The sequence below is a fragment of the Diorhabda carinulata genome, chromosome 8 (assembly GCF_026250575.1).
Source record: "Diorhabda carinulata isolate Delta chromosome 8, icDioCari1.1, whole genome shotgun sequence".
In the NCBI taxonomy this organism is placed as follows: Eukaryota; Metazoa; Arthropoda; class Insecta; order Coleoptera; family Chrysomelidae; genus Diorhabda; species Diorhabda carinulata.
The window spans coordinates 20,077,722-20,099,264 of record NC_079467.1 but is presented as its reverse complement, the minus strand read 5'-3'; the positions used below and the strand labels follow the sequence as shown (position 1 = coordinate 20,099,264).

General features: G+C 31.9%; 1 protein-coding gene across 1 annotated transcript in view; it reads right to left on the bottom strand.

Moving 5' to 3' along the window:
* Window positions 1-17,979, bottom strand: part of LOC130897352 (proton-coupled amino acid transporter-like protein CG1139) — a 40,157-nt gene extending 22,178 nt beyond the window's left edge. Inside the window, exons 1-2 of the mRNA XM_057806166.1 lie at window positions 17,594-17,979; window positions 634-783 (exon numbers count right to left, since the gene is read on the bottom strand). Coding sequence (XP_057662149.1) covers window positions 634-783; window positions 17,594-17,652 — 209 coding nt within the window. The 5' untranslated portion in view covers window positions 17,653-17,979. The remainder of the gene's footprint in view (window positions 1-633; window positions 784-17,593) is intronic.
* Between the last annotated feature and the right edge of the window lie 3,564 nt (window positions 17,980-21,543).

Here is a 21,543-nt window from a genome sequence, read left to right as displayed (position 1 = left end):
GAGAGCTCGAATTGTCGTAGTGGAGAATCATTCGTCTTCTGCGATGAGTTTTCCTGATTTTTTCGAACACTTCTGGCAAACAAATGGTGGTGTACCGTTCAGAATTGACCGTTCTACTTTGTTGTAATGGAACGGCTGCGACATGTCCAACTTTTGTTGGATTTGACTCGTCTTAAAAGACCCATACAGTCGATTGTTGTTTAGTTTCACGATACTACCAAATCATTATTGCAGACGAGTTCCATTGTATGAGTACCATTATATCATTTCACATAATCACAAATCTCAAGTAATTTTCCTAAAGTACTTTATATTTGTCGAAAAATTGTGTGTAGCTCAGTAAGTTCATAATCAATTTGTAGTTAGTTGACATCCTGCAATAATTCAATTGTCGGGGTCAAAAGTATGACTTCCCGTGATATTATTTCTTTGGTATCTCCTACATTTACTGTCTCAACGAATATGAAATAAATGGAAATGTGTGCTGCAGTTATAACCGAAATAACTATATTGTTTGAATCGATAATAATGTTTATTCCATACAATTGGGGTTCATTTGTGAAAATATTGTTGAAAAGCCTATATATATATATATATATATATATATATATAACATAAAAGATATTAACTTACGTTGTGGGATGTTCTACTTCCCTACAGAGATAAGGATCGTATTCGCCGGCTTCTATGGACTTCTGAAAGTCTCTTAATTCCACAGGATTTACAGCATTGTCCTTGTCTTTATGTGTTAGCTGTTCTCGAGAGCTGATTGCTCCTGCAAAGCTGTAACAAAAAAGGAGATTATTAAATTAAATTTCAACTGAATTTTGTGATATATTTGTGGTGACTATTAATCCCGAAGTCAACATGAACTAAACTGAACTTACATAAGAACAAGGTTGATATAAACTAAAATTACGTTCATAATATTATTAAACATTTAAAAGTTAGGAATTTATGTAAGCCAACAATTTGTGTAATTAAATAAAGCGTGAATTGTTTACTAATTACATCCCATTTTCCACCCTGTATTCTCAATTGGGGTTAAGTCTTTCTTTACATTAATCACCGGAATCGGTGTAAGATGGATATCGACTGCCTTTGATGAAATATTTAAATCTATACAAGAGGAAGAACATAAGTTCGTATGATATGAGCTTGTTGATTCAAAATGAAGTCATTGAAAAAAAATTGATGTTCGTTAGCACATATTTTTTCTTTCCTTGCTCAGCCCTTAATCCATAATTCTGTTTTGAATTCAAAACCAATATAATATTATATTATGTAACATGAAATAAAAATTTCATCATATTCTTTTTCTCGCTTGTGTTATTATAACGAGAAAACAATCATTTTAAATCAATTACGAATACCTTTTTAGTATTATCGACGGATGAATCAGCGTAGCAGATGTTGAAAGTGTCCTCCTCCACCTTCGACTTGATAAACTGCAAGGCGATGGTAAAAACCATTTATAGATTTCCGAATGACCCCAGCCGCTACCTTATTGCATTCTAATTCTGTATTTTAAATTTTAAATATCCGGCTAATTGGTGTTAATCTGGGAATCTTAGTGGCCAGTCAAATCTACCACGCTATCCAATCTAGTGTACTGCAAATAGGTATCGAGGTATTCTCTGACAGTGATACCAAAAATAGCAGCAAGAACAGGTACTTATTCAAATATTCTGTTAATACATGTCAATACAAATCTCTCACTATACAAGAATAGTCCCAGAAGTACCGGGCTTGATAAAGATGGCGGTAGTTGCTTAGAAAATACCACTGTATTAGAAAATACACAATCTATACAGCATATGTTTCAAGTTTGAAGATGCCACTTGGTTACTATTTATTTGGCAGCCATCAATAGTGAACGTTTCAGTGGATCTGAATTATAAACATGGAAAAAATTGATCATTGTTATGTGATATAATACTTTCATTTGAAGGACTTTCGCCAAACTAATATAAAAGCTAAACTAGATTCTACTCTGGGTCAGACTGTTCCTTCCTTATCAGTAAAATATTAGATAGCAGAGTTTGAACGAGTCCGTACGACCTGTGAACACCAGCATTGCAGAACTCCAGAAATGTTGAAGAAAATCCACAAAGCAGTACTGGATGATCGTCGATTGGACGCGTTTGCTCACAGTGGAACAAAAACAGAGTCGTGATGATGTGTTTAGCAATGTTACACAGAAATTAAGCCAAATTTTTGCGCCGTTTCATAACCATGGATGAAACGTGGGTCCACCACTTTATACCCGAAACAATAGAACAATCCAAACAATGGATTGAAAAAGAAGTACAGGCTCCAAAGAAGACAAAGACCGTTCCAGACCGGCCTTTTGGAATGAACGTAGGATAATTTTCAGTGATTATCTTGAAAAAGGAAAAACTATCAACGGTGAGTATCATGCGAACTTATTTCAGAAGAAATCAAGCAAAAACGGCCGCATTTGGCTAAGAAGAAAGTATTGTTTCATTAAGACAATGCACCAGCTCACACAACCGTTATTGCGATGGCCAAAATTAATGAAGTAAAGTTGAAATTGCTACCTCACGCATCCTATTCGCCAGATTTAGCCCCTTCGTATTATTTTCTGCTCCCACACTTGAAAAAGGGCTCGGTGGTCAAAGATTTCCCAACAATGAATAGGGGATGCCCTTTGACTCATTGTTACATTCCAAAATCTCAACAATTTCAAAACTACGATACGCTATTTATTTGACAGTATTATTGTTTTAATAGACTCAAAACTGAAAAAGAATACTTTCAGTATAAAAATCAATAAAGCAGACGTTTCAATTAATTTGCTAAATGCTAAAACTTGTAAAACATAAAATACCAAACGACGTTTTTTTTTAAGTGAACTGTTTATTTGGGATTACCCTCATTTTATATTTACGTTCATATTGAAAATATGCATTCCAACGAATGTTAATGCTAACACTATCTGACATAAAGTAAATCTCCGACTCGCCTGTATTTACATACAAACTTACTCAGAATTAAAGAAAATCTACCATCGTCATGAAGCCTGTAAATTAGAATGTGGATGACATTTTCATCTTCTGCTACATTCTTTTTCTATTCGGTTTTTAGAGAATTTTTCAAAAACTAAATAAGTAGAACAATTAAAAATTATTACTGGTTGAACAGTAATAATTTTATGCCGTATTCATGCAATTCTGTGTTGGTAACAATTGATTATCATAATGAATTATGTAGATAATCAAGTATATTAATCACAGGTTTGACGACGTAACGAGATGTTGAATAGGTTAATAACAATCATGAATAGAATATATACTACAATGCGCACCAAAATTAACGCAAAAACTTTATTTCGGCATTAATGAATGAATTTTTTTGTTTATTATTTTATATCATCTGAAATAAGAAACATTGTTTTCAAGAAAAATCTATTGATATAAGACTGTGTAATATCATACAAAATAACAAAATTGAGAATTTTTATAATTAAAGAAACTAACGGGGTATATTTATTAGGAGCCTCCAAAATATGGGATTAGGTTACTCAACTTAATGTTTTATCAGTCAATATATTACAATATTATACAGTGCGTTCTGATTTCATAAATGACCAATATTATTCTCCAATATCTATTATTTTATAAGGAAAACTGCAAACTTGGATTCTACGCGCTCTGGCAATGATGGCCTAGTCTCCTCCTGATGTGTCTTATTAGAAAGTTTCAATGATTATTCTTAGTTTATGAAGTGTAAAAAACCAAGTTGTAACTACTTCTAAATTGATATTACCATCAGTTTCCAGAATTATATTTTCAAAATAATATGTGTATATAGAATCTTAATTGAACATTTAACCCAAAAAAATGAAAAAAAAATGTTGCATGGTGTGGGGAGAGCGCCCAGCGTGGTCTAGCGCAGGCGAATAGATAATGTTTTGATCAACTGCAAAACCTCAAAAGTTTCCTGAACAATAACAGATAACGTCGATTTCACGAAACTGTTCGTACACAAGAAGTGTGTATTTTAAATCGATGACTAGTCAAGAATGCTTTTCGGAATTCTTTGTCAGTATTACTTCGCTATCCCCGGACATAACGCAATCGTTGGAAAATTTTTCCTTGAATGATCAGCAATGGTCAAAAGAACACAACATGTTTGTTGTAGGATTTGATTCAAAACATTTGGCGTGCAAACAGGGTTCTGCCAAACAAAAATTAAATAATTATATTATTTAACTTAAAGAGAAGAAGTTTTGTTTTGTTTAGATTAGTAAGAAAGTAGCAGCAAATAAATAAGACTTATCTGTGCAATTGCGTTGGTGTTGATAAATGTTTATCTATAATTTGATTTTGACTGATTAATAATAAGATATTTGGACTGATTTGGCATTTGATTTTATTTATATTTCATTAGATAAACAAGATTTACGGTAATAACCAGAAAAACTTGATATTCAATACAATTATTTCGTTGTATCTATTAATAATGAGGAAGAAAATACCGAGGTATGTGGCTTTATTATCAAAATGTTCAGAGGGTTTGTAAGGATATTCGGTTTGGCGATCTGCCAACCCTATAAATATATTATGTGAAAGGATATATAAAATTTACTGAATGGAATATAACCAACTTAATTTGAAATATGATTTCGCCTTGTACAGATATCTTTATAGACGTAATAATGATAATTATAATAAAAATAATTAAAACGTAAACTTGATTTTGAAATTTCAATCTTAAATGTTAATTCTTTGGCAAAATTATTATTATAAACCACGGTGTTAGTACTGTGTTATCTTAAAATGTTTCGTAATTTTTGGAATTATTGTGTAAGTTAACAATATAAATGGCATAATAAATTGTTCTCGATATGTATAATATCTAGCACTAATATCGAAGAAAAATGTATTTTATCTACCTTTGTGTCGAATGTCATAGTTCGGTTAAATACGACATTGACAATAAAAGCCAAAAATTAATTGTAAAAATTTCCCATTTGCGGTAGTTGTGGAAATTAGTTTATTTATAGTGAAAGTTGGCATACCTGCAAACAAAGGATTTTTTGCTGTCTTCAGCTTATTTTATTACATCGTACACTCCTTTTTCCTCTATTACACCGTGTATATACGTTTTGATTTTTAAAATGGTAAAAGTACAATTCAACTCAACAATACAACAATTATTTTCACTGAAGATCTTGATTTATTGGTAGTACTCACTGCTCCTACTCCATTGTAAAAAATGATTGATATTTAGAAAACTGGAACACTCGGTAGTAAACTGTAGTCATCCAAAATATCCTTAAATCCCAAAAGAGAAGTCAAATGACGAAATTCTCTGAGAAACAACTTTCTAAAGATAGTAACTCTACTTCAGAAGCTATAACTTCCGGAATTCGCTGTTTAACATCTTTTCCAGATATATTATCAAATTCGAGTATGAACTGGTAATAAATTAGATCCCTAAAACTGTGGTTTGAAATTGAAGCCATTTCATTTTAAAGAAAAGAGCTCCTGAATAGAATCTTCTGCAATTTGTATATTTGTATCCAGCAGAAAAAGAAAAGAAAGCAGAAGAAAAACGAAGACAGTACACTAGAAGCTCCATCAGATAATTCGAATAATTTTCATTATTATTTCACATTTAATGAATTACATCTTTCGGTAACCCATTTATCTTCTGGTCTCTGAAGACGATAACTTGGTTATCGAAACACGGCTGTGACAGTGAATATTAGCGTTTAGCTGAAAAGTGTTAAAGATCCATGTTATGATATTTTATTCATGAGTTAAATTCTCGAAAATCTCTTGGGACTTTTTTAAGGTTTATGGAAGTTACAACAACCTTCTTTTATTATTATAACCGACTTAACTGGACTATCATGTCGCGTTGCGCAATTATTTAATTTAATCTTCTGTTTTATTTATATTAAACGGTCTACGAAAATGTAATAAAAACACTTTTTTAAAGAGTAGTTGGTCAATTGATGTAAAGCAATCACCAAAATTTTACTTTTTGCATTGGACTATAGCGGTTTCATTTATTTTAATCGCGAACTTTTAATCATAAGGTGAAAAAAAAATTAAAATATTAAGATATCAGAATGAACAATAATATTTATGTTTAATTATATACTTGATAAGAATATATTGATATTTATACAGGGTGTTCTGGGAGGGAGGAGATGACGTGAACATAATACTGTAACATAAAAAAAATTTCACATACAATCCCTCGTTTCTGAGTTATAGTTGCGGAATCAGTATATTTTACAAATTATACATTGGAAAATTATGACAACTTGTACAATCTAAGTTTTGATTTCGTAGCATTAAAGGACTGTAACTTAATTTCAACCGAACAACCATTCACATCGTTTTCCCAATTTGTCTTTTCCTCGTAGTTGTAATTTATATAACGTCTGAAAAAATCTGCGAATGTTTTCCTTTTTTAACTTGTCCAAGCAAGTTCAGTTCGGAACTTTAAAACATCTCCTAACGCAATAGTCCTCTAGGAAAACAATGTTTTATCAATATTGTCAATACTTCGAGGAAGGCAAAGTCAAGCTGGAAATTCCTTTCGTAAATCCGATGTGATAACCACCTAAAAAGGGTCACTAGTTCTCAAAATGTTTCCAAACCAATCCTGCAACACAGTTGAAATCACTTTTTTACATTAGTATCCCTTTTTCTTTTTCAGAAAGCCATCATCAACAAATCCTTATGCGCTTTCACTATGTCAAACGATTAAGCAACCTATCCCAATGACGACAAAGTTTTGTCGGAGTTTTACCACCGATCTTACCATCGATTTCGTCGTCTTCCACTCCTCTTCATCATGAATTGTCTAAATCGTTGTTTGACTTATATTTAGAACATCAGGTTCTCCGGAACATTATCATGGTTTTCAATTTCGTCGCAGACGTTCAAAATTTTGTATGAAGCTGCTCTATCAATTTCTGGAATATATATAATTTTCAAACTCTGTTGATAAGGTTCCAAACACATATTTTCGAATAATATTAGATCAGGATCAGTCATGCATCTATTTTCTAGTTAATAATTAGAAAAGAGAAAACGCAAAAATTATGGAGGATATATATTTATTGTTGATCGACACAATTTTCTTTCAGCTCTATACACTTTTTTAGCGGACATCTTGAAGGGTCCAATAATATGTGGCAACGAAGCAATATTATATAATACATCATATTCTCCCAAATTACACTGGGAGAATCAAACATACCGCTACATATAAAAGGTGAATATCTAGCAAAGAAAGTAAATTCAAGTGTCCAAAGTTTTTACCTCAGCACATCGACGCAAATTACGTCTCGTTACTCGTAAAATAGTAGATATATTCAGAAATCTTGTCAAATTATAACAGAGTATAATTGCAAATGAATCAACAAAATTCTAAAGATAAGAGAATTTTCTTAAATATAGTCACTAAGTTGATCTTCTGAAGGAAGAGTCCTTTCCACTATCTGCAACTGGCAAAACTCCATCAGGGTCGATAGGTTGGTGGGATACCGTCTCGGTACTGCGACTTTGTTGAACTTGTTATTGAACTGAAATCTGGATATGCGAATCAGGGGTGATTTCATAAGAATGGATAGGATAGCGAACTAAATGTGTATCAATAAAGAAAGTGTAGAGAAGTAAGAGATTAAAAATCTATAAGATCGATAGGGAGGGTCCATGAATAGATAATACCCTCAAAACAGTACACATTTATTCGAATGTACATCTGGTATAACACAAAATCATTTGCGCATTCTCCCATATGGAGAGAGTAAAAGAAAATTAGTCTTCAATTTAACCAAAACAGATTCTTACAATTTACACTGATTAATGAAAACAACTTTACCAACAATGATGATGGCATTGTTTTAAAACGTCTTTTGGGTTTTCGCGTAACGTAGCGATAAAGGAATCTTACTTAAAATCACTAACCAACTCTATATGTACACATAAGCAAATGTAATCAGTAGCGACTTTTGTGTCGTACTCAATTTTGATATACATATAGAAAAGGCGTTTTCTCTAGTTATCTTCAGTAGTTAAAATATTAGCAGAATTATAATCCATTGAATGAACTTCATTAAAACCTATTCGACAAGCGAGCAATTGTTAGGATATAACTTTCGGTCACTTTTGAGAGCTTATCAGATTGAGGAGTGATCTCTTAAATTGCCCAATGTATTTTCCATCACAATTTATACAAGGAATTCCATAAACTATGTTAGTTGATTTATTGATTGGTGTTGTATATTTGATCTAAGTAATTGTGGATTGAGATAACAAATATATATGGTTAAAATTAGTTTTAAACAGTAGACTGCTCTGATGTCAAAGTCCCTGTCAGATGTATTACATAGAAATCGTTTCTCAAGATATAATGGATAGGAGTTTTCATGAAATATTTGTAAAATATTTTTGAATTATTAGATTAGAAATTTTGAGGACTCTGTTGGTTTATTGTCTTCGTTTCTAATAAAGTTGGTGTCAAGAAAAGGTAATGAATATTCAACATTCCCTCTTTCTATAGTAAATTGTATATGAAGATCGGAACTATTGAACTAAAATAGTAAATTATCAATTTCGTTATATGGAAAGGTCCAATAATCTGCCAGTATAGGAATGATTTGAATAGAATATATATTACAAAAGAGAGTACACTTTGGTGTTTGATTACTACAGTCCCACAATAATAACTATATATATATATATATATATATATATTAGGGCAGTTATTTTCAGAGCAATTCAATTTAAGTTTGTCGTTTACGATGTGTCAATGTAAGTATAAATAAAAACGACCGCTGTTAAGAATTATTTTGTCCTCAAGGTTATTAAACTTCCTACAATTTATACAATCGACCTTCTTGCAACTTGTGAATTGTTAATATGTCTTCCGTGAATAAAATTAAACCTCAACCTTCTCATTACATTATAAGTACAATGACAGAATTATTTATAAAAAGAAATGTTCTTAAACAGAAAGGTAAGTTTCTAGTTTTTGTGATATACCTTCGGAGTATCCTATTATTAAAGTTACATTCTTGTTTGTGAGGGTATATATATAACTGTGACTTTAGAAATTATTGTCAAAAAATTAATTTGATAGAAAAAATCAAATTACACTACTAGTACGAAGAGATTTTAACATCCAACTGAAAATTATAACAGTAATAAAGCTGATTTAAAAACCATTGTACAAATAAGTCCCAAGGATGATTACGTAGATTAGAATTAAAAAAAATAATCAGCCACTTTGCAGCGAGGGGGTTGCGAGTCAGCGTCGTGTATAAAGGTCGCTTTACATAACGCAGTACAACGTGCAAGAAATTGCATGCAAGTCTCTGTAAACAGTAAAAGTAAACAAATTCCTAACCTCAAATTTTATCTAATATTTTGTGCGTAGCTTAACAATGAAAATAACAGAGCTAAGTTTTACTAAAGTTAGCTGATCTGTTAAGCCAAAAGTAACTAGAATGCAACTTGCAACTCAATAAAAATGGAACAAAACCGATAATGTCAAGATCTTGCATAAAACAATCAAATGAACTTCATCTGCGCATGCTTTTGATCAAGACATATGGCGTTTTGCATTGCATTGCACGTTGTGTTGCATCATGTCAAGCGGCCTTAAACTATGTTAAATTTTTTCAATTTTAAAGTAATTCTAAAAATTAAGTGCAACTTTGATTAACGAACTGACAATCCTCACACCTCTAAATATTTGACTGAACAGTTTCTTTAAACTTATCAACCTTGTCGCTTTCAAATCGTATAATTATGTACTGCAGAGCGCATAACAAAAAAGAAGATAAACATCTGATGTCCTACTATCCTTTAGAATTTCCTAGTCTAAAACAACGTGCTGACATCTGTTGATAGATTTTGTATAATCGATTTAGTTTATGGTTTTCTGTATTACTAGAACGTATTGTTTTAAAAATGTCAAAAAAACTCAAGACCTCTTTACTTATTTTGTTCAAAAATAGGTTCATGAAAAAAATATTCTTGTAAATATTCCAAAACATACATTTTATGGAGTTCATCATCAGATCACAAAACTTCGAGAAATTGAAATGAATCAGGAAACCGAAGCGAATAATAGTAAATCTCACCAACATAACATTTGGAAAATTTTTGACACCTTAAAACTGAATTTTCGAGTATTATTAGTTATCTAAAATATTGTCCTTTCAGAGCTAAAACAGTGGGACTAAACATAAATTACGATTTCTCGATAGAGGGTAACTCCGACAGTTTATTCTAAAGGCTTTTGCCAGAATTTATGGTTAACAAGTATGATATATTGATTGAAATACTTCTCCTTAATTGAAGACTAAAGAAAAATACTACTTTGTAAATGGGGGACTTAATTATCATCCAATTCAAATTAGGTTGAAAACAAATACATTTTGGGCCGGTATCTATGAACCAACCACTGCCATATAACTTTTCAAAAGAGTTTGACTATTTCAATTTTAATAAAAGGGCCCAAAAGAGAAATCTTTTTTTTTTTTGGTAGATCGGTCATAATTTGTCTAGAACCTATGGCTTTAAAACGCTCACAAGTGGAATAAAGATAAATCATTTCTACAAACCAACCCTAATTATTGAGTGCGTTTGTAGGACCTGCATAACCAAACTATTTTCCCCAGTTTTGAAGGGTACCGATAAAGGTCTAGAGCTAGTGATAAGTTTTTGGTGAATTAATTCATTACATATGAGAGAAAGTATTCTGAACTGCCTAATTATGTATGAATGAGATTGTTTCCATTCACCCCTATTCTTTCCAAATCCATTTCCACCTCATCCGACAATCTGCACCCTGGTCTTCCTCTTTCCCTTCCACCCTCAAGGGGTGTTGTTTTTCTTTATTTTTGAGATTATACAGACATTTCAAGACAAATCATGTAGAGACGAAAATGTGAAAAAAATACTTCCAGATACTGCTAAGTGACACGTATTTAGAGCAGTAATTTCTTTCTGGAAGTTTAATGAGTCAAGCAAGGATAGGTTTATTGTGGGGATCAATGGAAGGAGGAATCTACTGCTTAAATTAGAGAAGAATCTTCTTGAAAATGTCCTTTAGACAACATATCAGTAGAGTCTAGACATAGAATACTTTCAGCCACAGTTAGGAATGATTGAAAACCTAAGTGGACTTGGGAGCCCAATTGTACTTAGAAACAAGGAATTTGAATCTACATAAATGCGTCCAGTATTTCAAGCAAGGATAGGTTTATTGTGGGGATCAATGGAAGGAGGAATCTGCTGCTTAAATTAGAGAAGAATCTTCTTGAAAATGTCCTTTAGACAACATATCAGTAGAGTCTAGACATAGAATACTTTCAGCCACAGTTAGGAATGATTGAAAAGCTGAGTGGACTTGGGAGCCCAATTGTACTTAGAAACAAGGAACTTGAATCTACATAAATGCGTCCAGTATTTCACGGTTCAATAGTACAGCAAAATAGAAAATGAACATATGAAATGTATATAGAAGATTCAAAACCATCGAGAGAATGAAATACAGTTCACTTCAAATAAATATCACATGCTAATCTGAATGGAATTCACTGAATGGTAATACTGATTAATTTTGAAAAGTTTCCTTATACCTTTCCGAATTCTCTCTAATAACAATAAGTAATCAATATCAAAATTCATAGTTGATTTTTGGCTTTTAGAATGAACGGACGTGGCTCGACGATAAGAGAACTCGGTATCGATTTTTATCACGAGATCAAGATGTGGAAGCGATATCCAAAGCAATGTAAAAGTGAATTTGTAATAAATGTTGGATCCAGAATAAACAACTGTATTTCAATCAATAACAAGGCAGAAATTACGTTTAAAACTATTATTAAATGAAAGACTTCGAAAATATAGACAAAATATTGGGCTAGCGTACGAGGAACGTACATAAAGAAGTCGAGGAGTTGTAAGGAAAAGTTTCACTTATGAAAGTAGTGGATAAAACATCAAAGCCACCAACGTATCACCAAAAAAACAAAAAGCGGAATTCGAACTACTGGATAGAGTATGTAGAATGTATTTATAGAAGAAAAAAGGAAAACTTGTAAAGCAAAAACAAGATATTTAACTTCTAAAATACGAGGAGCTGTAAGTAGGAAAAACTGGAGCACCAGTACACGATAAGCTGGTTAAATATCAAAAATTTGAACCGGAATAGAGCGGAGTTTTATTATAAGCTTACTGCTAAATAAAAAAATGAGAAACTACTGAAAAGTTATGGTGATATGGAAGGAGTAAAAGCAATAGAAATCTGTTACACTTTTTATTATTTGCAAAATACGAACTAAGCTCGAATAAAATCAAAATATTGCAGCATGTGAGCTAATGATGGAACATGGAGACGACCAAAATAAAGGAGGAAAACCCCAAGTCAGATAAATAGGAAACAGACATATAGAATAATCAATAAAATTCAAGTATATGAAAGCAGGAGATAATAAAGGAGATGGTACGTACCCTTGTATCGGGCAACTTGAGAATAATAAAAATAAGTTTCAAGGCGAGCGTATAAGAACCGATTCCTCCAAATATTAACATTTGAGCTTTACGAGGATGTATTAGAAGTGTCAGTGTAAAGTTTGACGTCAAAAAAGTAAACCAGAGTTACGCAATAAATTAAAAGAAAAAAGATGTCCACCGAAATTGTGGAAATCCAAAAATTGGAGTATCGAGCCATCATCAATACCTGTATTTAAAAGGTTTAAGAAGTAAGCAGATTTACGAAGATATGCTTAATATCCTTGGTGATCAAGGATGACCGATCGGGAAGGCCAGAAAAATTGCTGAAACATGGATCCCCAAATGTTTGAATGTTGACCAAAAGCGTGCAAGGGTAGAAGCATCGCGTTCGATCTGTGCTCGATTTGAAAACCATGTAGACTTTTTAAACCGAATTGTTACCATGGATGAGACTTGGGTACATTTCTACGATCCAGTAACAAAGCAACATTCAATGGAATGGCGACACTCTGGCTTTCCGAGACCCAAGAAGTTTCTTGTCCAAAAATCTGCTGGAAAAGTTCTTGCTTCAGTTTTTTGGGATTGCCATGGAGTAATTATGACTAATTTTTTGATAAGTGTAGAACTGGAGATTTCTACTCGACATTACTGACCACTCTACGGGAAAAAATTAAATAGAAAAGACACGGAAAGCTATCCAAAGGTGTTTTGTTTTTGCAGGAAAAATCCCCTGCACACAAATCTCATGTTATCATGCAAAAAATTCGTGATTTAGGGTTTGAATTACTAGAACAACCCCCTTATTCACCAGATTTGGCTGCGTCCGACTAAATTTTCTTCCAACGAGGGGGTAATAAAAGCTGTGGAGGTCTGGTTTGGATAGCAAGAAGAAACATTTTTTTTTTGAAAGGTTGCGGGTTCGCTGTAATAAATGTATCCAATTAAGAGGAGAATATGTTGAGTAATAGAATATTTTGACATTGAAATTTTGTTTGGTTCTATAGTAGGTTAAGAATTTTTACCTCGTGAGAAAGGTCACGAAAACTACGATTATACGAAATAAAAAAATCTGTCGAAAATAAAGGAAGGTAACTACACAAAGTTCAATAGCAAATAAGTGATTGACAGGTAGAGACATCGAACAAAGCTGTAAAAATATGTAAAGATGATGAGAGCGAGTACAGTACTATTCATAAAATATTAACATGGAGTTCCACATGCAATAATCAAATATATATCACTATTATTCAATATATAATATTATAATCGTAACATTAATGCAAAATCTCAAGTAGAAAAAAGTCCAAGGGGATAGAATACTATATAATAATTTACAAAATTTCATCGCCAAAATGTTTTTTTTTGAAATTTTGTGCTTAGTAAGTGTTGATGTGAAATTTATCATCTTTATAAGGATTCCGTAATCAACTTGACTATATTTGGAAAAATAAATTTAATTAAACCTTTAAACTCCCCCTCTAAAATTTATAAATCAAGACTTACTCTTATTTTTAACCTACTATCGCTTATAGAAATTAATGAATATGATTCTATACCACCCTGTATAATCCATAGTAACAATATTAGTACACAGTTTCATATGACCTGTAAGTACTACGAAAATTTATAAACACCCAATACACACAAGATGACATGTAAGAAAATTTAGTCTTCCCTTTGTTTATCAAGTAGTACTGTTGGTTAATTTAAATATAATTAATAGATCAAGTGTATCTTTTCTGAAATATTAAGAATAGAAAGAGAACAGGTGGCCTCTGTTATTGGGATCAAGGTTAAGGTTACACGCTGACCTACAAAAAATAGATCACCCATAACCAACCACAATTATTAGAAACAAAAATTCATTCGAAATTATGAATTAATATAATTATTGAAAATTTTATGTTTTCAACGATAACGAAATAAACATAATGAGAAAATTTTCCTGGAAACAGTATTCATATTAATTGTATGGTGTGATTGAGTATAGCGAAGTGCCAATAATTATTTAAAAAATCGAATTGTTGAAATTCTTTTTCTTCCACAACCTATACTATATAGTCACGCAAAGTTTGTGCGTCATCCGTTATTTAGTTACACGTGCGTATGAGTGGTACGGTGCTTTTAAGAACTATGTGATGGAAAATTTTATTGCGGCTAACCGGCAATCAATTAGAGAAACAAAATTGTTAAAGTAATGAAGACATAACCGTTGAGATTTTGAACAATTCTTTGGAATTGAAATGTCATGTCGACAGTTCCTATGTTAATATAATTGGTTTACTGACTTCTTAGTATATTATGCGGCATTTGTAAAAAATACTTGAATGAGGAAAATTTTTTTTGGAAAATTACAAGAGATATCATATCAGTGAGTACCACCGCTGGAAAAAATTGGTTTCGAAGTAATTATATCTACAACAAGGATGGCATCGCAAAATTTATTAAAGAAAAGATAATGGAAGTATATATTATGTGATATTAACTAAGGGATTGGGAGAAAAAATGTAGAACTGTTTTTCCTTAAGGTTTCTGGGTCAATGCTTTGACATTTATCCTTCTTTTCTAATCAAATTACCTCAATATTGAATCGTCAACGTTAACAAAATTTTCAATTATTGTCATTATAACTGATGGACATAGCAACAACTAGGAAATATTGGGAAGAAGACAAAAAAATAATGGTTTGATGAAGACTGCAAACAGGTATCAGAAAGAAGTAATCAAGCAAGACAGAGAATGTTCAACCCAAACCCAAAAGACGAATTAAAACGGGAATCCGCACAGGAAAGGAAGAAAGCAAAAAGAAAATGTGCAGAGAGAGAAAACGAAAGCACCTGGAGGACAAACTTAACATTACATAAACAAAGACATTAGAAATTTTTATCAAGAGGCAAAAAGAGGGAACAAAGAAGGTGAGTTTAAAGAAGAGAAGACAATGAATGAACCAGTCTCGGTAGAGGAAACTCCATCGAAAATAGAAGTAGAGGAAGTAATAAATAATATGAAGAATAGCAATATATATTTTGTTCAAAAACATATGGTAACAAGAGGAGAAGCCAAACCAATGGATAATGCCATTATTTACTCAGTACATAAGAAGGGGGATGTGACAAACTACATGAATTATAGAGGTATGATTCGGCTGGATGTCGTATACAAAGTCCTAGCCAGAATCATAAGAAATAGATTAGGCAAATACCTAACCGAACAAGTAGGCGAGATCAGGGCGGCTAGGCAAGTCAACTAGTGATCAAATTTTCTGAAGGCAATCCAGAACATTAGCTATGACCAAGGATTAAACCTGAAGCTCTTTTTTGTAGATTTCAAGCAGGTACATGATTCAATAAGTAGAAAGCATTTGTTTCAGGAGCTAGCAGCCTTCGGAATACCTAAGAAAATGTTACATTTGGTAAAAATGACACTAAATAACACCGAGAATGAAATAGCTGCCGAAGCAAGCTTATCGGAAAAGTATGAAACAAAAAGAGCTGATCTGAATAGCTGCAACCAATTGAAAGTGACGACAGAGCAAAACAAGGATTATAGATTTGATGAAGTCCAGGAGCTCGAATACCTGGGAGTGATAGTGACAAATGAATGAGGTGAAAGCAGGGAAATCGGCAAAAGACTGGTGAGAGGGAACAAAACGTTTGGAGTCCTAGGAGAACAAGACAGTTATACATCCAATGTTGCTGTATGCGAGTAGTAGAAGAAAACAAAATAAACATATGGTAGAGAAAGGTACTTTGGAGGATTTTTGGAATAGTGTGTGAGCAAACCGAGTGAAGAATAAGATGGGATATGTGGTCAGAACAAAAAGACTCCGTTGGATGGGGCATATACCCAGAATGGGTGAAGACAGTTGGGTGAAAAGAGTTACGGGAAGAAGGAACGAAAATGAACAGAGGAGGTTCACGGAAAAAATGGTTGAAAGTATGTAGAGAAGATTAGAAAAAAAAAATAGAGAACTGGCGTGAAGCAGTCATTGACAAAAATAGATGGAGGAAAGCGGTAGAGCGACTCCAAGCATCGGGCCTAAAGGTTTGTTGAGTTCTTTGTATATATATATGGAATTTTAATATTTTCTATACATTAGTTTATCGCCCTTTTTAGTGCAGATTCCAATGCACCAGAATAAAAAATTCAATTGACAATATTATCTAAGGGTAACTTTATTTCGGCGAAAATAGATGAAAATGGGGGATTATATGAGTTTTGGAAAAAAATAACAGAATATTTTTGAGAATACAAAGTTAACGACGTAATTCAAGTAATTAGTTTCTAGAAATTTGAACTTTAACCCGAAAAAGAAATGTAAATAAATTTAAAGAGATTTTCGAAACCTTCAAATTGTTTTGAAATAAAGATTTGTGGAATTTAGACAAAAATAAGAGGGAAAAGAAGCGAATAGTTACAGTTTTAGGAGGTGTTGTGAATATGAATAATAAATTAACATTATTACTAAATTCTACAAAAGCTCTTGTCAAACTGACGCATATAAAAATCTTCAATTTTTGGAAAATTGGAAAAGTTGAGAAATCCAAGCGATACTCAAATTAATAAAGAATATGATGATAGTAAACATCATTCAAATAAATTATTTCAAAAGCATTTGAATTTCCAACGTGCTTTATAGAAGTTGAAAGGTGTAATTTCAAGTTTATATTCATCATTGTAAGTAAATGCAGATTTAAGAAATTATTTTTGTTAATGAATTATTTTGTTGTTTACATCAACAATATTCTACTCAAATGCGACCAATCTCTTTCATGACTGTAGTGTTAATGCACAAAAGAGAGCAGAATGATGATTTTTCAACATGCAATTACATAATAAAATATAAGATTAATTTGACGTGGTTAAAAATAAGTTCTTTTATGCATACACAGAAATGGAAGGTATTATAAAACTCACTTTTCGTTTATTAATTTTTTATGTCTACATAAGATATGATATGAATATCATTTATTAATAAAAACTTTAAAATGCTCTAACGAAATAATATATTGATATTTTATTACCTTTACTCATTCGATTAATGGCAAAAGAGAAAGGTAATATTATATCAAATGTACCTGCTGTAACTTTCAGTCCTGCTGTCTCCGAGGAACTCATTATTCTGATAATAACTCATCCTTTATATATATAAAATGGTAACACTGCCTCAGTATCTTATCAACTCACAAAAATCACCAAATTTAATCAGTTTTACTAACAAAATTCGAATAAATCGTGCTAAAAATATCGCGGGTGCCGTCTAATAAAATTTTTATGAAATTAATTTAAAGAGATTTTTTATTTGTCGATAAATCTTGAGTTTATCTTATACACATATTTATTTTTATATTTGAATCCAGTCCTGGTAGATGGCGAGAGCGCGACAGTATTATAGAAAATGGTATCAGTTTATAACAAAATTGTATATATGCGTACAGGGTCGACGTTTTTCCCACTCCCGTTTAATTTAATGGGTTGAGATAGGTATTTAAATATTTTTGTTTATTTAATCTCACCTATATTACTGTTTGTACATGTTTTTTTTTCCATTGTAATTTCAATTGATATTGTTTTATTGATTTGTTTGTATACAGGGTGGAATAAATTGATCAGTTCAATTATTATTTTAATTAATAAAAATCATTTCAAATCCGCATCTCATAATTTCTAGTGGAAAATTCCATTTTTATTTTCCAAACTAAAATTACACCACCCAATCATGTTCTAATATTGTGTATTACGCCAAACATAAAACATTAAAACATGCAATTAAAAATATTTATTCATATAATGAAGTAGAAAAAACGATTTTTCAAAAACATATATGTATTAATCGGGAAGATTTTTTAAAAAAATAATCTGCAAAATATAGCAAAATGCCTTGGTAAAAATTATAATCAATCTCAACGCAAAGTACGTCACGTGTCAGGCATGCATATTCATATCGTATTAATAGCATTGTGACAGTGTTGCCGCGTATAATGATTCATGAGTAGATTCACTGATTTAACACGTTATCTGCTGTATGTTACTTTATCCTACTGAAAAATTAATTATTTCGGTTATTTCATGTTATATAATTAGTTTACTATAGATTACTTTGAAAATAATGAGGATGATTAGTACTACTTTATGTTTTCAATTACATGTATTTATGTATTTATAAAGGATTATTTGTAAATTGAAATATATCTACAGGGGGACTCGATGCAAAAAATTCGGGAGTGAGTAGATGACGTGAAAATAATTCTGTGACATGATCTCCCGTTTCTGAGTTATAGACCTTTAAAGCTACGAAACAGAACTTATATTCAAGTATATTTTCTAAATTATACATTCGAACGTCATCATGAATTTTTAATGAACGATTACGTATATCGATGTAGTGTGTTTGACAGAATAAATAATTTTACACTACTATATGATGGTCAGGGGTGGCTCACGCCCAATGGTTAACAATCCGTAACTTTTACAGGGACAACCTGTCTAAATATAGCAAAAATGAATTTTTAAATCGATTTTTTAACAAAAATGTACTCAATAAAATTTATGGTTTAGGAAATATGTAGATTTTTAGATCGTGGTAGATGTCAAGGAAACCGTTCGCCATAAAGGACATTCTGAAAAAAATTCTCATAAATTGTAAATACAATTAATCACACATTTCTAATTGAACTGCCTACTATCAAACATCGTTTTACTTGAATACAGAATGTAGAAAAATTCAGTTGGTTAGCCATGAAACAAAAACAAAAGTTACTGCTCGGCTGTCTTCCTCGATGTTTCGCAGGCGTCAACATTTCCTCAATTTCATTGTTAAATAACAAAAATCTGTATTTATGTGTTAAGGCACTAAAGTCATACATCTTAAAAGTTAAAAGGTTAAAAGCTGGTTGACGTTTATCGATTACTGTCGAACATGAAGCGGATGACAGTTCAGTTATTGCCTAGGCACTAAAATGCGATTTCACTGCCGATTTTGATCGGCATTAAACTTTCACTTCACTGCCAATTTCGAAAAAAAACTGTTTTTCAGCTCAATTACTTTTTTTTATTACAAAATTCACATCAACCCGATAGTGGGTGTTAGAATAGACAGTACAAGTTGAAATTTTCGTATTTTATTTACAGGTATTTGCTAAATTAACTTTATGATCAAGATTTACCTGAGATAATTTCTGAAATTGTTTATATTGTATTTAGGTCCTAAAATTTAAGATATTGTTCCGAGTGGTAGATAGGATGATGATGTTTCTGCGCAAAAAGATGGGCACTCTGCGATTATGTGTTTTATTGTTTTGTTTGCTGTTGTATATTATGTTTCATGTCTATTGAAAGCTTTTTTCTTATTCTTGTTTTTTAATTAAGAGTCGTTATTCAACCACGACCCAAGATTGTGTCGTTTCATGCAGTTCTCCCGACCGATAGGTCTACTGCTCGCTGAAAGATAACGACAAGGTTTTCTCAAGCTTCATCTTTATCTGTTGGTCTTAAGTAAGCTGTCAAACTATTTGCAATAACGATTTCGAAGAAAGCCTAGTTTGCTTTTTTTAAGTTCTATTTTGGAAATAGATCGTGATTGTGATTTAGATTCCTTTTGTTATTTTGTTATTTGTAGTTTGATATCTTCGATATCTAGGTTTGAATGAATTGTGATTTCTTCAGCATGGAGAGAGTTTTTTACAAATATTGCTACTCCTCCGCTAGCTACTTCAGCATTTATTCGATTTTTGCAAAAGTATTTTAACTTGCCTGAGCGAATCGTTAGTGTATTTGAAATTGGTTTCTTTAAAACTAAACAACGCGGCACTTCTGTTTGGATAGGATAGCTTGCAACATTGGTAGGTTGTTATGAAATCAATTGATATTTCATTCTAGAATAAATGTAAGATCTATATGGACGTATAGAAGAAAAAAACTAAAGCATATTATTGTTTGTTCGCGATGATTCACTTTCTGTTTCTCAAAGGTCTGTTTCCGGTACGTTTTTTGCGGCTTCTTTTTGAGGTTAGGGCAATTGCCAATCAATGTTGAAAAAAAGAATAAATTTTTGTAAACATGTCTATTAATGCAATAAAATCATTTGTGTAGTTCTCTATAATATTTATTGGATCAGATAAACCGTATACATTTTCAAAAAGATCAGATCCGGTTGTGGTCCAATACGAAACAAGTATTCTATTTAGAAATGATTTTTCTAGTTGGTTTCTTGAGAATTTGCTTAGAGATATCCAGTTTATTTTTAGGCCTCTTTACGCAGCCTTATTGGTATGGAAAGAGGAGATTTCTTAGGGTTTTTTGGTTCTTTTTCATCTGTTGGAAGAGGTGGCGGAATTATTTGCTCGTAGTTGCGTTTGGTGCTGTTGTGTGAAATTTCTTTTATGTTCATGAGAGATATATTCTAGGAGTGAGGTATTTATGACAATTCATTTACTTGAGCCTCGCAAGCAAATCATGCTACAAAGTCTTGGGATAGACACCACACATCAAATCTTTGGATTTTAGGTGGTGAAAGGAAGACTTTTTATCTGAAGCTGTAGATGTGTCTATATTTCGGAATTGGGGAGCTAATTTTGCGAAAGTACATTGTTGAAAACGTATTGAGACCAATTTTATCAAGTTCGTCAATTAATAGTGAATGTAGTATGGTGTTATGAGTATGGGTTATGAGTTTTCGGATTGGATCAGAGTTTTGTCAATATTTATCATTCATGATAGGTCAAGAAGCTTTCTACATAATATTTGCGAGGTACATGCATATTCTGTTGTTTAGCATCCTTGATATGAATAAATATTTTTTGGATCGATTATCCGAGTGATATCAGAGGGATAAGTTTTTCTATAGTTTGCATTCTCGGAGTTTCTGTAGTCCCAACCATTATATTTGCATTATTTATTTTAAAAATATACTTGTTGTGGTTCAGGCTACTTTATATCAAGATGATAGAGCTGATTTCTGAGAATTCTTCTTCCAAACCGGTGGGAAATTGATAGAAATGTGTGTAACAAAATTCATTGTTTTAGTATG